This window comes from Polypterus senegalus, chromosome 10 (assembly GCF_016835505.1).
Source record: "Polypterus senegalus isolate Bchr_013 chromosome 10, ASM1683550v1, whole genome shotgun sequence".
NCBI classification, from domain to species: domain Eukaryota; kingdom Metazoa; phylum Chordata; class Cladistia; order Polypteriformes; family Polypteridae; genus Polypterus; species Polypterus senegalus.
The window spans coordinates 21,118,745-21,136,417 of record NC_053163.1 but is presented as its reverse complement, the minus strand read 5'-3'; the positions used below and the strand labels follow the sequence as shown (position 1 = coordinate 21,136,417).

At 46.6% G+C, this 17,673-nt stretch overlaps 1 protein-coding gene across 6 annotated transcripts in view; it reads right to left on the bottom strand.

Annotated features, from left to right (window-relative positions):
* The window catches only part of LOC120536904, a 290,128-nt gene that overhangs the window by 228,188 nt on the left and 44,267 nt on the right, over positions 1-17,673 (bottom strand). For all 6 annotated transcript variants that reach the window (XM_039765462.1, XM_039765463.1, XM_039765465.1 and 3 more), the window contains exon 3: positions 8,309-8,383. In XM_039765462.1, coding sequence (XP_039621396.1) covers positions 8,309-8,383 — 75 coding nt within the window. The remainder of the gene's footprint in view (positions 1-8,308; positions 8,384-17,673) is intronic.

Genomic DNA, 17,673 nt, shown 5'->3' with positions numbered 1-17,673 from the left:
TGTACCTGATGTAAACTTTTAGGTACTTATCAATTTAGAATAAATGTAACTTTAGATTCAGAGATTATTACATAAACAAGCCATACCATCTGGTTAAAAATGTGAATATCTTCAATATATAATCCAGTACATTAATACCCAACACTTCACAGAAGTTGTTATTGTTAAAGGTTTGAAATGCCTTTGGTGCATTTGCCAAACCATACGTAATCACTTTATTCTTGTAATTTCTCATGGTAGTATTAAATGCTGTTTTCCATTAATCTCCCTTCCTGTTTCCGATTAAATTATACACACTGTGACGATCTATTGTAGAAAAGACTGTGGATTTTTTAACTTGACTGAATAAAGATGGTAGTGGGGGGAAATTATTATTTTTAACTGTAATCCTACTTTTCTCCTGATTATCATTATATGGCTGGACACCCCTGTGTTAGGGCTTCACCCCCTTTGAACTGCTATATGGGTGACAAACCCATGGACTGTTGGACATCTTAGACTGGGAAGAAAAGCTTTCCCAGCCACTATTAATTTGGAATATATTGTGCAGTTACTCAGGAGAGTTGATAAAATTAGACCCAAAAGAGAATATAGAGCAGTCAGTTCAGGCCCAGGGATTCAACTTGGAAAACATGTCATGCTGCTAATTCTCACTTCACATTCAAAACTTTTGTCACATTGGCAAGGCCCTTTCAAAATTAAGGAGAGAAAAGGGCTGATCGATATTGTAGCGACCCGTGGTCGAGTCTTGAAGATTTTCAAGCCGATCTCGCCGTGCACCTCTTCCAAGCTGTCGGCTAGCGGATTGCCAGCGTTAGGCGCGCAGCTCTGCCCAGCTCTTTAAGTAACGAGCACTCGTGTCCCATACACCGCACGACTACGAGTGTCTCGGCATCAATTGCTTAGATGAAATCTTAGCAATGAATAACAGCTCTGTCCTGTTGTATCTCTTTATTCACAGATAACCAGAAAACAAAGCTCGACATTATTGCACGGCCATTGCCAAGGTCATGCACGAAGACACATCTCACATAACCGGTACCTTTTTACACAATAAATAACCCTAGACGGCGACGACCCAAACCCACCCAACCAATTGGAACATAAACACAACGTTATTTACAAGTTAAGACATTAATAAATACAACAGGAAAAACATTATAAAAAGCAGTGAACGTACAACCTTCCCACAATGCATCACTCCGGCAGCGCTGACTGCCGGGTCGCTACATAGCCCCCTCCCAAGAGGGTTTAGTGTCCTCGCAACCCTAATCGTTACATTCAAAGTCTAATAAATATCCCGGGCGGCATCGAACACGCTTTGGCCTGCTGGACTCTCCACTACTCGTGTCAGGTTCAGTCTGGAGACTTTCAATGTCTGTCTCGACACCGAGTGTTGAGGTTGGAGAGCCACTTTGAGTTCCAATTCCTTCTGGTGCTGGGGCCAATGGGTGGTATGGTGCTAGGCGATCTTTATGTAGCACCACCCGTCTGCCCCGTCCAGGCATTCGGACTCGAAAAACAACTTCCGAAATTATGTCCAGAATTTCTCCCGGTCCTTGCCAGTGGTGTGTCAGTTTTGGGGACAACCCCCGTTTCCTTTGTGGGCAAAAGACTCACACTTTGTCCCCTTGCTTGAAAGTTGGACCATGAGCCCGAATGTCATATGCTCGTTTCTGACGAGCTCCAGCTCCCGCTAGGCCCTCCCTGGCCAATTGATGCACGGTGTTCAGCCGTTCTTTTAATCATCGGAGATAGTCCGTTTCGTGACCGCCAGCAAGCTCAGGCTCAGGAGGCGGGCCAAACACCAAGTCCACCGGCGTGCGCATCTCCCTTCCGAACATCAGCCCGCCGGTGTTCTCTTACTCGATTCCTGAACAGCCGTCCTATACGCCCACAAGACCAGAGGCAAATGTTGATCCCAGTCTCTCTGGTGTTGACTAGTGAGGATCGCAAGTTGAGCGGCCAGGGTGCGGTTAAACCGTTCGACCAGTCCATCGCTTTGAGGATGAAGGGGAGTGGTCCGGGTCTTCTTCCCCCCCAGCCGCTGACACACCTCTTTAAACAACGGCTCTCGAAGTTCCTCCCTTGATCGCTGTGCAGTTCATTCGGTACCCCGAATCGAGTGAACATTTAGTCCAGCAATTTTTGGGCGGCTGTGGAGGCACTTTGATCTGGAATGGCATATGCCTCCGGCCATTTGGTAAAGTAGTCCATCGCCACTAAAACAAAGCGATTTCCGCCTCTGTGGTAGGGAAAGGACCCAGCACATCTACCCCAATCCTCTCCATGGGAGCCCGACAGATACTGTTGTAGTGGCGCGTGAGGCGTTGACCAGGTCCTTTCTGCGCCGTACAAGCGTCACAGCAGTGGGCGTGCATCTCCGCATCTTGTCGACATCCGGGCCAATAGAATGCTGCGCAGCGGCGCACTGTCTTTGCATTTCCAAAGTGCCCAGATCCAGCTGCTCCATGGACCCAATGGAGGACCGTTGTACGTAAAGCCTGGGGAACCAGAAGTTGCAAACGGTCAGTACCTCCCCTTGGTGCCTGCCATCTTCGGTAGATCACACCATCGTGCAACTCCAGGCTGCCCCACTGCGAATGTAACAACTTGAGTTCCGGACCTCGGGAAGATACGGTTTGCCAATCGGGGCATTCCTGGGTCTCCAGCCAAACCCCTGACCTTCTCAGCACTTGGTCGTCTGTTTGTAGTTGCCTTAACTGGTCGATGGTGAATGGTTCTCCTGCCCCATCAGTGTCCTCTAGCCCGGCTGCTGCTGACGAGGGTCCCATACCCCTTTCTTCTTGCCGGCTGCAATATCGGCAGTCATCGAGGACGCATGGCCGCCTGGAGAGGGCATCAGCATTTGCATGCTGCCGTCCTGGTCGATGTTGCACCTCAAAATCATACTCCTGAAGTATTTCTATCCACCTTGCCACCTGGCCCTCAGGTTGTCGGAAGTTTAACAGCCATGTAAGGCTAGCATGGTCAGTTCGAATCGTGAACTTAGTGCCCAAAAGGTAAGGCTTGAAGTGTCGCACTGCCAAGATCACTGCCAATAGTTCCCGCCGGGTAACGCAGTAGTTTTTCTCCGGCCGACTGAGGCTGCAGCTATAGTAGGCCACCACTCTTTCTCCGGTCTCCCCCCTCTGGGAGAGTACTGCGCCGACCCCCACATTACTGGCGTCCGTGTCCAAAATAAAGGGTTGGTTGGGGTCAGGGTATGCCAGGACAGGTGCACTGGTAAGAGCAGCTTTGAGTTGTTGGAAGGCATCGGCGCAGTCCTCCGTCCACTCGAACTGTTGGCCCTTACTCGTTAGCTGGTGCAAGGGGTTAGCAATAGTTGCAAAGTTTTCACGAATCTTGGTAGTATGAGGCTAAGCCCAGAAAGCTCCGCAGCTCGGTGATGTTGGCTGGTGGGGCCAGTTGCTCACGGCAGTCACCTTTGTTGGGTCGGTAGCCACTCCACTCGCTAACCACATGTCCCAGAAACTGAGTCTGTTGGGAGAGGAGGTTACATTTGCGGGTTCAACCGCAACCCGGCGCTGAATGGCCGTCAAGACTTCCGTAAGTTGTGGATAGCCTGATCAAAGTCTCTGGCATGGATTAACAAATCGTCCAGATAGACCACACACGGGTTGGGGAATGTCTTTCAGCACCCTCTCCATCAGTCTTTCAAAAGTGGCGGTCGTTACACAGCCCAAACGGCATCACTTTGAATTGCCACAACCCTTGCCCTATGGTGAATGCGGTTTTGTGTCGGTCCTCTGGTGCTAGTTCCACTTGCCAATACCCACTGCGCAAGTCCAAGGTGCTGAACCAGCAGGATCCAGTCACATAATCCAGTGCATCATCGATGCGTGGCAGTGGGTATGAGTCTTTTCGAGTGACTTCGTTTAACCTTCAAAGTCCACACAGGCGCCAACCCCGTTTTCTTCCGTACCATGACCATTGGTGCAGCCCAGGGGCTGTCCGAAGGCTCAATGACGTCGTTGGCTGCCATCTCACAAATCATTTCCTCGGCAGCTTGACGCCGCAAGAGGCAATCGGTGGGGCGCGAAGCGAATGGGAGCGGCATGGCCAGTGTCTATGTGATGTTTCACTAAATTCGTTCTAGTACAGTCCTCCTCTCGAGCCGCAAAAACGTCCACATAGTCTCTCAAAAGTTGTTGAAGTTGCTCCTGCTGTGTCGCGTTCAGATGTTCCCCACTTCGACGGCCCAATTCCTCTACAGCGGCGACTGTCTCAGCTGATGGGTGGTCGCGTGAGGAAGACCGTTGGGAAGCACTGGTCTGAGTTGCAACATTCTCCTGAGGATCCCCTTGAGTCTCTGCATCTCCTGAGCAACGATCGGGAGCCGGTGAGCCATGGTATTCAGGCAAATCCAAGCCAGCAGCCCTTCCATGACGATTCCGGCCCGTTTGGAGCGGCACAGTCTCATTACTTAGGCAAAGGACGGCCCTAGAGACATCAACACATGCTCCCCAGTGGGCCAACAAGTCCAACCCGATAATGCACGGATCTTTATATCTGCAAGCCAGAATTCGTGGTTGGTCTGGCTCGTCCCTACCATCACAGATAACAGTTTCTTTCCGGGCATTACTGTCCGTTCACCCGTAACCGTCGCGTAGTTCGCTATTTGTGGGGTCCAGCCCTCGGGAAGAAGACTAGCTGTTTCTGGCAACACTCCTTTTCTCAGCAAACAAATAGTGGACCCGTGTCCACTAAGGCACTGCATGGCCATCCATCAATAGTGCAGTCCAGGTATAGTCCAGTGGAAAATCCACAGTGCCCAACTTTGAAGCAGTCTTTGTTGAGGGGTGCTGAAAAGCGGAGCGAGGGCCCCTCACGGCCTCACCCGATGTCGTTTCCCTGCGGTGATGCTGTACGAGGTAGCGGACTTGGGGCGGGCAATCCCTGGCAAAGTGTCCTGGCTCTCCACGCGAAAACAGCAGTCCACTCGTTGTCTCTGTCGGGGTGGATGTTGATTGGGCGGCTGACCTCCACTACCTCAGACAGGTCCCCTTCCCCCTTCGTTCAGCGGCTCTGGTTAATCGACTCGGTCGTGGTGTTCGTTTGCGGTGACTCTGCCTGTAGTATGTCTTCGACCCGCTCAGCCTCCCTCATTGCCTCGCTCAAATCTCGGGGTGATGATAGACAGACATGCTGGCGAAGGCGTTCTGGTGTGAGGCCCGCGAGGAAAGCATGAAGTCGAGTTCTTCCCTCACTGTTGTCGAGAAGGTAGGATAACCTTTTCGTGTCAATACCCTGGCGTCAGCGGCAAAGGCTCCTATACTCTCACCCTCATGCCGGCGTCGGCTAGTCAGCTTGTCTCTGTTGCATTCTGCTGAAGTTCTTTGTCCAAAGCGACTGGTGAGAGCAGCTGTGAGAGCCTGAAGATCACGACACTCTTCTGATGTCAGATCAATGAGTACCTGTAGTGCGGGACCCTCCAAGGCAAGGGCCAAGTGTGTCGCAGCTTCTTCGCGGTTCCACTCATTGTGTATCGCGGCCAGGTCCACTTGTGCAAGGTAGGGCTCTAAGGGCGTCAATCCGCTGTATCGTGGCAGCTTAGCAGGTGACCGAGAGAAGAGGACCGGCCGACTGGTAACCTGGGGTATCGCGGTGGGTGCCGGCGCCCACTCTGGCCGTGCTTGGGCGATCGCAACACTGTCCGGGGAACACTGGCACCATCAGGTCGGTCTGCCTCTTTTCTCCGCACAGCTCCGCTGATCAGGCGCTTTAACGTAACGCTGTTCTCTAAGATGGCACGCTCTACTTCTTCAAGACTCTGTTCCATGACGGCGTCTTCTAAACAGCCTGGTCTCCCACTTCTGACACCAATGTAGCGACCCGTGGTCGAGTCTTGAAGATTTTCAAGCCGATTTCGCCGTGCACCTCTTCCAAGCTGTCGGCTAGCGGATTGCCAGCATTAGGCGTGCAGCTGTGCCCAGCTCTTTAAGTAACAAGCACTCGTGTCCCATACACCGCACGACTCCGAGTGTCTCGGCAGCACGCAGCTGTACCCAGCTTCTTAAGTAGCGAGCACTCGTGTCCCATACACCGCACGACTCCGAGTGTCTCGGCATTAATTGCTTAGATGAAATCTTAGCAATGAATAACAGCTCTGTCCTGTTGTATCTCTTTATTCACAGATAACCAGAAAACAAAGCTCAACATTATTGCACGGCCATTGCCAAGGTCATGCACGAAGACACATCTCACATAACCGGTACCTTTTTACACAATAAATAACCCTAGACGGCGACGACCCAAACCCACCCAACCAATTGGAACATAAACACAACGTTATTTACAAGTTAAGACATTAATAAATACAACAGGAAAAACATTATAAAAAGCAGTGAACGTACAACCTTCCCACAATGCATCACTCCGGCAGCGCTGACTGCCGGGTCGCTACAATATTTTGGTGAAACAGCCAAATCGCTGTCTGGCTGAACGGGTGTATCGTGTAAACATGATGAAGCTGTGGATGGCAAGAGAACCCGACCACTACTCCACTCAGTTCCGTTCTTTCTTTTCTTAGTGAGTACTCCTTAATTTCGGCCCAAATTTGACAGACAAGCAACGAAAACAGCTTGAACCACCTCTTGTCAACCCTTAAAGTGGCTAATGAATGACCGGCTCAGAATTCACTGATTGTGTATGACTGCATCATAATGGAGCCTGAGCTTATTGTCTGAGAAGACTCCTGGAGGCTAAACGTTCAGAAGTGGAGCTTGAAATTAAGTGAATGCTAGATCTACAGCATGTGTTATTGAGGAAAGAATGAATCCCTGGTGTAGCCCCATCATGATGATCCCTAAGCCCAGTGGAAGTTGTCACTTTTGCAGTGACTTCCATCAGCTTAATCAAGTCTGTCACTTTGATGCTTATCCAATGCCATGAGTGGAAAAACTTTTTGATTGCCTCTGTAAAGCTTAGTATTAGACCACCCTTGACTTCACAAAAGGTTACTAGCAAGTTTCTTAAATTGACTCTGCCAAGAAAAAGACCGCATTTAGCACCTCTAATGGACACTGGCAGTATCGTTTCCACCCATTTGGATTGTACAGGCACCAGTGACCTTCCAGCATCGGGTGGTCAGTATACTGCAGCCCCACAGTGCCTATAGTGCAACCTACTAGGATAACATTGTCATTTAGTCCGACAAAAGGAAGAAGCACATACACCATATTCAAGCTATGCTCCTGGCACTAATTAATGCCATGTTCCAAATAAACCAGAAGAAGTGCTTCATCGGACTAACAGAGACTAAGTATTTAGACAGGGTACAGTATGGCCAGAGTGTTGATGCTATTGTTAAATGGCATCGTCTGAAAACCAAGTTGCAAGTCCAGGCTTTCTGGGGTCAGTGGGGTACTACCATTGGTTTGCTCCCTGTTTTTCCAAGAGAGCGGTACTCTTGACTAATTTTACAAAAAAGTGAGCACCCAACACAGTGATATGGGATAAAAAAAAGACACTGCATTTCATGACTTGACACAAGCCCTCATGTCAGCACTAGTCTTGAGGGCACCTAACTCATAAAATCCTCCCACTGCCTTGATAAACAGCATTGTGCAATATTAACTGTCTGTTAAAAACTGTATGTAAATATTAGCATTGGGTTTTATGTTGCAGTTTGTTGTAACCTCTGTGAACTCTCTGCATTTGTATTGTTAATGAAGGCCTGTATTTTATTTTGCCTGTTTGGTATTACTTTATTTCCACCACAGCCCTGGCAAATCTAAGTGCTTCTAAAATAATTTAAGATGTAACTTTTGTGAACCGCAACTTTTAATGATGTCAGCTGACCAGGCCTAAGAAAGGCATTTTATTTTAAAAGTAAATGTAAATTCTAAACCACATTCTTTAAAGAAAATACTAATTTGTGAACTTCATAATTTCAAATCAAAATACAGTATTATACCTTCAAATATTAAGATTTTATAATATGACAATAAACAATATAAGAACATGCACAGTGCCAAAGGTATGGGAGATATGACAAAGAAAAATTTTGTAAAGTATACTCACCGTTTGTGGCAGCAAGATATGCAATTTTGTGAAAAAAGAACAAAAAGAAAAATCAGTCATTCACTAAATAAGAAGCTAAGCAACTGCCATCTGAGTAATGAAAAAAAGAATTGTTTTAATATACAGTACATAAACAGAGAGAGAACAAGAGAGTGCAAAACATGACTTCATGATAATATAAGAGGGACTTAAAACTCTGAAAATACGCGAATAAACTATGAAAATACAGTTGTAGTAGCTATTGCAATTAATGTATACTCACATCAAAATCTCTTTGAATGCCCATGTCCAGGTAAATTGGTGAGGGTTGCATTAGGGAGGGCATCCGGCATGAAACCTGTGTCAAATAATAAATAATAATAAATAATTCTCATGTGGATGAGAAATAAAATGTCCATACTGGATTGGTCGAGGCCAGGGTTACTTGTGGCCGCCACTAATGCTGCTGTCCAATAGGGTATAAACGGAAACTATGCTACTACTGGGCAAAAAAGGAGAAGGAGAAATAGAGGGGAAAAGCGAGTTCAAAGGCAATGGAAGAGAAGAAAGGGAAAGAGTGTGGAGTTCAGAGTCTGAACTTTGAATGTTGGCACTTGGATTGGAAAAGGGAGAAAGCTGGCCGATATGATTGATCTGAGAAAGGTAGATGTACTGTGTCAGAAGCATCGGAGGTGGATGTAAACTGTTGTACCATAGTGTGAACAAGAAGAGAAATGGGGTAGGGGTAATTGTGAAGGAAGAATATGTTATTGGTGTTTTGGAAGTGAAGAGAATGTCTGACAGAATGATGAGCATTAAGTTGGAAATTGAAGGGGTAATGTTAAATGTCATCGATACATATGCTGTGCAAGTCGATGGAGCAAAAAGAAGATTTCTGGAGTAAGTTAGACGAAATGGTGGAGGTTATACCCAAAGAAGAAAGAGTGGTGATTGAAGCTGATTGTGAAAGCCTCTCTGCCTGGCAACAAATGACGGCTGAAATGTGATTGGTTAAATATTTTAATACGAAACTCCACCTCCCACGGCTATCGAGCTGCATTCTATTACAGTATATGGACAAAAATACGTTCCAGTTATGACCATTAAGCGTAGAATTTCGAAATGAAACCTGCCCAACTTTTGTAAGTAAGCTGTAAGGAATGAGTCTGCCAAATTTCAGCCTTCTACCTACACGGGAAGTTGGAGAATTAGTGATGAATGAGTGAGTGAGTGAGTGAGTGAGTGAGTCAGTGAGGGCTTTGCCTTTTATTAGTATAGATAACAAAAATAAACATAAACATTACACCGATAATAACTTCTAGGAAGATAAACAACTGAAGTCCAAAGATCAAATAAACAATTTTACAAAAGGTTCAAGGAAAAGACAACAGGTTCTGCAGTGTAGCAGTAAGATTTGCTGACTTGTAATAAAGAGTCCCTGGTTCGATCCCGACTCACTCCTATATTTGCCATTTTCAGTAGTGAGCTGCTCTTATTGTTAATATTATACAGTACACACATACACTTGGTTTGCGTCTGTAACACACGGTGTACATTTATAGGACTTGTAAAAGTTACCGTTTTTTTTCACTTTTATTCTCTCCAAATCACGATTACGATACATACTACCGCCACCCAGGGATCTGACGCTGTTAGTTTTTATTTGAAACTGGGAATAACTGGAGATGTGAGTGGTGTTTTGAGGCAATGGAACTGGACATTCTCTCATCTGGAGGGATAAAAGCTGACACACAGATGCTGGTGAATCTGCCTTCTTCATATCTCACCGTCACTTGATTTTTTTTTATTCAGTTTTATTGAGTGTTCCTGCTCACGCTGAATTAGTATACACCTTATGGTCTATGATGTCAAAAAAAAAAACAACAAGAGAGACATAGGTATTATGAACGTTACCTGGGCACAGACAGGCAGACATGTTGTTTTTCCACCACCACACGTTTATTTACACTATTTACAAAGAAGTTCAGTGCACACAAAAACCCCCCAAAGTCCTGGCCACACACAATGCCTTTCTTCGGGCCGCCTCTACACTCTCTTCTCCTGCTTAGTCCTTCTTCCACCCGACTCCAGCCTCGAATGAAGGGAGGCGGCCCCTTTCATCTTCACCCGGATATGCTCCAGGTGCTCCCCGGCAATCACCCACCGACACACCCCTGTGTGGCGGAAGTGCCGGCTGTGCTCTCGGAAGCACTCCGGGTGTCCCTGCTCCTCTTCACCCCAGCACTTCCTGGTGTGGCGGAAGTGCTGAGGTCCAGGGTCTCCAAGGCATCAGGGCGCCCCCTGGTGGTGACCACGGGCCCCTACAGGGTTGGGCAACCAGGGTGGCGGCCCCCACGTGATCTAAGATGGGCGCACGCCCTTTTCCGGTCGCTCAAAGTGTCCCGGCCGGGTCATCGCCCCTGGCATCCCTGACAGTGCCCCACAGCCAGCGAAGACCACTTGGGAGGAGCGGCACGTCCCGCAAGGGCAACTTATCCCCGAAGTGGGTCCTACTTCTGAGGCACTGGGGTCCAACTCGGCACCCCGGGGCCTGCTCCTTCGTCACCCCCTCTGAGGACGCCATGCCCCTTTGGTTGGGGCCACTCGCTCCCTCCTAGCCTCAGTCAGCCGTGGTGGTACCACCTCGCCAGCGGAGAGTCCTTTAAGCAGACGGCCCATCTCCTGATGGAAGGTTCCCAACGAAGCGGGTCCTACTGCTTGTCCAGGGTCCGGTCCTGAAACGAACAGAAACAAAGGGGCAGAGCCGCTGCCTGGACACCCTTCCCTGGCATCCCTCTGTGCCGCGCACTGGCAGTGTTCCCCCCTTCGACCGGCACCCCGGCACTTGCCTGTTCGGCACCCCCTCCACGGGTTTCGTGGCCCTCCTGTCGATGAAACAGACGGGACCACCTGCAGTCTTTTCCTCCCCGCTGACCTCATGGGTTCCCTCTGCCCCCGCAGAGGGCGGCTAGCTCTCGGACGTGTGCACCCAGCACCACGTCCCATCCTATCGGAGGAACCGCCATTCACCCTTCAATTCCTCCTGTCACTCTGGAACGCCTGGACGGTCTGAGTCTCCTTATTGAATAAAAAGAGACTCCTTTCCGTCTGCGTCCCTGTAGAGCGGCGCGAGAATCCTGCCGACTACGCCAGTGTAACAAAGGCGCTATATAGGTGCCTGACCCGACACAGATAGACACGGAGGCACGTATAAAAAGTAAAAAGACTTTTATTTTTCTTCAGCTGTGAGACACGTCTTCCCCGTGCCTCACAGCCCAAACAAAGTCCCAAAGCACACACTGCAAAACAACACACTTTTCTTCCTCTACCACCACTCCTCCTCAAGCTTCGTCTCCTTCCTCCCATCTCTGGCTTCTCGAGTGGTGGTGGCTGGGCCCTTTTATAGCCCACCCGGAAGCGTTCCAGGTGATTAACCACCTGGTCCTAATTGTACTTCCAGGTGGGGCTGAAGACTCGTCCAGCCGGGCTGTGGGAAGCAGACAGCCCCCCCTAGCAGCTACCCCGGGCCCCAACCAAGCTGTGGAAGACTCCATCTCCCATGGAGCCCTGCGGGTGGTTGGGGAATCACCGTCGGCCAGGGAGGCTGCCACCAAGTGTCCCGGGGGAGGTATTGGACTGCCCATGGCGGCTCCCCCGGAACATAAGCAGCAGGGGCATCCCTACCGGGCATGGGACCCGGCTGTCCTTCACAGTATATATGATATTTGGAATTATTTGTTTTATGACCTGTGTAGTACATTTCGGAAAACTTTGTGGTAAGGATGCAACATTATTCATATTATTCATATTCATTCGCATAACATTTTGTGGTTTGTAATCAGTGACTGCGTGTTTTTTTTTCCCCTATCTTACCAGTCCCCACATTGCTGTATGCTGTTTCTTTTGTACTCCAGGACATGCAGAGGACAGAATAGTACAGAGCAGTAAGTTCAGTGCTATATGCAATAATCAGATTCAAATGTTAACATTTCACACACACGCAAGGATCGTCCTTCCTACATTTACAACATGTGTGCCTGTTACAATGTGCACACTTCTCTCTATGCTGTTGTTTCTATTACACACCTGAAAGAAAGAGACAATATATGTGAAAACATCATCGCACTAATGCAATATTATTTGAAAACGAACAGTGTCAGATCAGGTGTGAATTTATGCTGGCGCTGTTACTTAGAGTCAGATCAGGAGCTTGTTCAGTGCACGCAAGAACATGCAGGTGGTCAGTTGCTGTGTGCTACAACATGCTGGCGGTGATCAATGCACATGTACTGTGCAAGACATGCACGGTGGCCACTGTGAAAAGAAGACTGTTCATGGCTCAGCTTTCAGAGGAATTTCATCGTTGCATCTTACTAGAAAAGGCGATGGAAAACGAAAAGGAGGATTCAACATTGACAAGCTTCTGTTCCAGACAACCCCTTTCTCCAGGAAAGTAAACTGAGTTAGTGTCACCTCACCCCGCCCCTCTTGATCTGACTCTAAGTAACAGCACCAGCATAAATTCACACCCGATCTGACGCTGTTTGTTTTCAAATAAAATCGCATTAGTGCGATGATGTTTTCACATATATTGTCTCTTTCTTTCAGGTGTGTAATAGAAACCACAGCATAGAGAGAAGTGTGTACATTGTAACAGGTAGACATGTTGTAAATGTAGGAAGGACGATCCTTGCATGTGTGTGAAATGTTAACATTTAAATCTGATGATTGCATATAGCGCTGAACTTACTGCTCTGTACTATTCTGTCTTCTGCAGGTCCTGGAGTACAAAAGAAACAGCATACAGCGACATGTGGGGACTGGCAAGATCGTGAGCAGGAACACTCAATAAAATTGAATAAAAAAAAATCAAGTGATGGTGAGATACGAAGAAGGCAGATTCGCCAGCGTCTGTGTGTCAGCTTTTATCCCTCCAGATAAGAGAATGTCCAGTTCCATTGCCGCAAAACACCACTCACATCGCCAGGTATTCCAAGTTTCAAATAAAAACTAACAGCGTCAGATCCCTGGGTGGGAGTCCCTGGGTTTTGGTAGTATGTGTCGTAATCGTGATTTAGAGAGAATAAAAGTGAAAAAAAAACAGTAACTTTTACAAGTCCTATAAATGTACACCGTGTGTTACAGACGCAAACCAAGTGTATGTGTGTACTGTATAATATTAACAACTAGCAGACCACGTGCGCTTCGCCGCAGTCGCTGTAGTTGGAATAATTATGTATCTACATGCGACTTATAGAGCTTCTTTATATACAACATAGTATACTAAACACTAAAGTACAAAAAGGAAGTAGAAAGTAACAGTAAACCGCAACACCGCCGGGAACACCGGCACACCGCGTCTACTAAACACTAAGAAACACTAAAAAATACTATTCAGTAAGTACTGCATCTAGTAAACAATAAATCAGTAAAAGAGAGAGGACTAAACACTACGGAAAAAGAATGGCAAGACCGCGTCAGCTGCGGAGCTCAGCTCGGAGCGAAATGACGTGAATGGGAGGGGAGATGATCACGTGACTCCCCCACCCACCTTAACTCTCTATCCCTCCACAAACACACAAACACTGTCTCTCGGATCCCAACTCTCCTTTATATGTATAGATAAGAGCAGCTCACTACTGAAAATGGCAAATATAGGAGTGAGTCGGGATCGAACCGGGGACTCTTGATTACAAATTAGCAAATCTTAATGCTACACCACAGAAGCTGTTGTCTCTTCCTTGAACTTTTTGTGAAAGTGTTGATTTGATCTTTGGACTTCTGGCTTCATACATTATACAGTTTATGCCTACATTTTGTCAATTACTACTAAAATATGAAAAAGGTTTCTGTTTTAAAAATGTGTTTACACAGATTATTGTAGAAACGGAACACACATGAAATGCGTGTGTTCCAAATAACGATATATTATTTCCACTCTAAAACTCCACCTCACTCCCAGATAATCAATCAAGGCATGAGCTGGGAGAAGTTTGTGCACGTTCTAAGTCAGTGGGGGGATGGAATAGCCGGCTGCTTGCTGCTTGTCTTTATCAGCACATTTACAGGACAAAGGACGCTGGCGGAGGGGTGCGAACGGATTTAAGGTGGGCCGGATCTACGAGTTTTTTTGTAGGATCTGGTAATTCTAGTGTTAAATGCTGCCTCAAAGCGATTATATACATGTTTCTCCAAGTCTTTATTATCCTGCCGCACAGCTCCTGCAGCTAAAACTGCAGCTCCAATCAATCAATCAATCAATCAACATTTATTTATATAGCACATATTCATACAAAAACGTAGCTCAAAGTGCTTTACAAAATGAATAGAAAAATAGAAGACACAATAAAAGATAAACATAAGTCAACATTAATTAACATAGAATAAGAGTAAGGTCCGATGGCCAGGGTGGACAGAAAAAACAAAAAAAAACTCCAAAGGCTGGAGAAAAAAATAAAATCTGTAGGGGTTCCAGACCAAGAGACTGCCCAGTCCCCTCTGGGCAATCTACCTAACATAAGTCAAACAGTCCTCTTTGTATTTAGGGTTTTCATGGAAGGACCTGATGATGATGGTCACGTAGACTTCTGGCTTTCAGTCCATCAATGTTGGTGCATCATGATGCTTTGAGTAGGTGGTGGTGGCGCAGGCCGCCACCACAAAGTAACCGGAAAAAGAAACAGAAGAGAGAGTAGGGGTCAGTATGGATTTTGGAGCCACTGTGAATAATTATTATGATGAATTGAACATACAGAGTATTAGGATTAAGTTAAAGTGGTTATAAAAAGGCCATGTTAAAGTAATGTGTTTTCAGCAGTGTTTTAAAGTGCTCTACTGTATTTGCCTGGTGAATTCCTATTGGCAGGCTATTCCAGATTTTGGGTGTATAACAGCAGAAGGCCGCCTCACCACTTCTTTTAAGTTTAGCTTTTGGAATTATAAGGAGACACTCATTTGAAGATCTAAGGTTACGATTTGGAATATAACACTCCACCCACAGCTTCTTGTTTGTATTCTCGTTTGTCTTGAGCTCATTTATGTCACGAGCAGTGGCCGTGACCATTATAGCGATCATTACCTTCAGTTTGGACAGATCGTTTCAGCCTTCACGCACTGCAGGTGAAGTGGCAACCCCTATTACAGCCGATACTCCTGGCTTGCAAAGAGCATATGAATGTGCAGACTGCAAGGCCATATCCAGTTTCAAGTGATCTTCTGGAACCGACGAGCTATCATGACCTGCATCACATGCACATTCGCTCCCATTTTCGCTTTCAGCTGGAGACGATGCAGTGGAGCGGGGTCCTGGGAAGTCTGTGCTTTCGCCAGCCTGTTCCAGGTCAGTCTCTGAAAGGCCATACGTTGAACTTGGACTTGATGCCTGTCTAGACTTGAATGTAGCTTTAGATTTCTTTTCCGTTTCTTTCTGACCCCCTTTCTTGTTGCTCATGTTTATATATGCTTGCATATACTGTAATAGAAACTCCTCGGATTGGGTAAATACAGGATACCTCGAGATAATAAGAAATAAGAGAAAAAATAAAACTTCTGCTAAAGGGGCTCCGATTCAGACGTCCATCTCCCGTAATGGACGAGACAAACTCCGCAAGATCTCATGGTTAATAGTGTATAAAGCTGCAGAAATGTCTAGGAGGACAAGGACTGCAGCCCCACCATAGTCAGTAATAACAGAGATATCATTGAATACTTTCAGGAGAGCCATTTCAACACCATGATAATGCCTAAAGCCAGACTGATAGATCTCAAATAAATTATTGTAGTTAAGATGTTCAACAATTGATTATAAATAATCCTTTCTAATATTTTAGCGAAAAATGGCAATTGGGAAATCTGGCAAAAATTAGCTAACACTCCAGGATCTAAATCTGCCTTTTTTAGACAAGGTTGCAACCCCTCAATAATAGAACCATTTATAAATGCAACAAATTAGGACCCAAGACATCAAAAGCTTCCAGTAAGAGGTGTGGTGGAACAACATCAAGAGGACTAATAGTAAGTTCAAGTGTGTCAATAGTACTTTTTAGCTGTTAAAGTGAAACAATATCAAAAGATTCCAAGACAATGCCAAGATTAACAACAGGAAGTACATAGCCATTTGGAACAATGGCAGAGCGGATAGTATTGATTTTGCTGACAAAGAATGAAAGAAACTGCTCACATAAAAGAACAGTACTGTTTAATTTTCTCTCTGAATGGGGGTAAATAGCCACATTAATTGCATTAAATAAGACCCTAGGTTTTTTAGAATGAGAGGACACCAAATCAGAGAAGTAATCATATTTATATTAATTTACTGCCTGCTGGAATTTGAACAGACAAACTCTTAAAATCTGCTCAGATACAGTTAGACTGTGTTTCTTCCACCACCATTCAGCATTTCTACAGGCATGGTGCAGATGTCATGTAGTGTCATTAAGCCATGGAACAGGTATTCCCTTTTTACAGTGTATCTTGAGGAGAGCAACAGAATCTAAAACCATTTTACATGAATAATTTAAATTTAAGACAGAATCGTCAATATTATCGCCCTGGCCTAGCACATCAAGACTGGAGAACGCGGTTTTATAATCTGATATAATAGAAGAATTAAAAAAAGAATAGCGTGGAGCATAGTTTGTAGTAGCAACGTCAACAGTAATATTAAAATCCATCATTAAAGAACATTAATCAGTAAAGAGAACATCACAAATATCAATATTATTAACAGATGTATCATTGTTTCAGAATAAGATCAACAGTGTGATAGAGAGAATGAGCAATCAAGCACCTGAAGCACTTCTGGGTGGCTTATAAAGGGAGGCAGTAGCTACTAATCCGGGAGCCAGAGTCGGGAGGAGGGAGATGAAGCTTGCCAGGAGGAGTGCTGGTGTTGGGACTGTGTTATTGTGCTTGTGGGAACGGAGAAGACGTTTCCACAAGGGGGGAAAAAAGAAAATAAAAGCCCTTTGTGCTTTGAACCTGTGTCCTATGTCTGTCTGTGTCAGGGCTTGCCCTTACGCTGGCATAGTCGGCAGGATCCTGGCCATTCTGTAAGGCGGGGGGACCTGCACACCAAGGCACGTGTGCACACACAGTTTGGAAGCACGCACTGAAGCCGCGCTAGAGAAAAAAAAGAGGCTCAATTAAGCACTGCTCCAGCATTAATGGGGAAAAAGAGATCCAGGGGAGATCTGATAGCAGCGGGCTCCTGCACTCACATTGTCGACAATGAGGCCCGGATTGGCATACTGCATGGAGAGGCCACCCGGAAGACAGACACTCTGGGTAACGGGATCTGCACAAAGGAGGTAGGCTGCGGCCCCAGGGGAGATTTGCCCTGGGGACATATTATCTCTGTTCCGTGTGCCTATCTTCTAGGTAGTGCAGTGCCAGATCTGCATTGGTGGCCTGTGTGCATCGATCTGTGGGACGATGATGGGGCGAGCTTGAGCGAGCACTATCGGGAGCTGAGGCCGCTGCTCGCCGAAGAACATTGGCAAGAGAAGGAGCGCCTGGAGTCTCTAACCGGTGGTGTTATGCCAATGGAGGAGGGACGGTGAAGGGCCAAAAAACCTTCCACGTAACAGGTAAGGGGGTGGAGGGTGTGTGCTGGGACCCTGCCTGAATTACAGGGAGGGCTGCAAACCT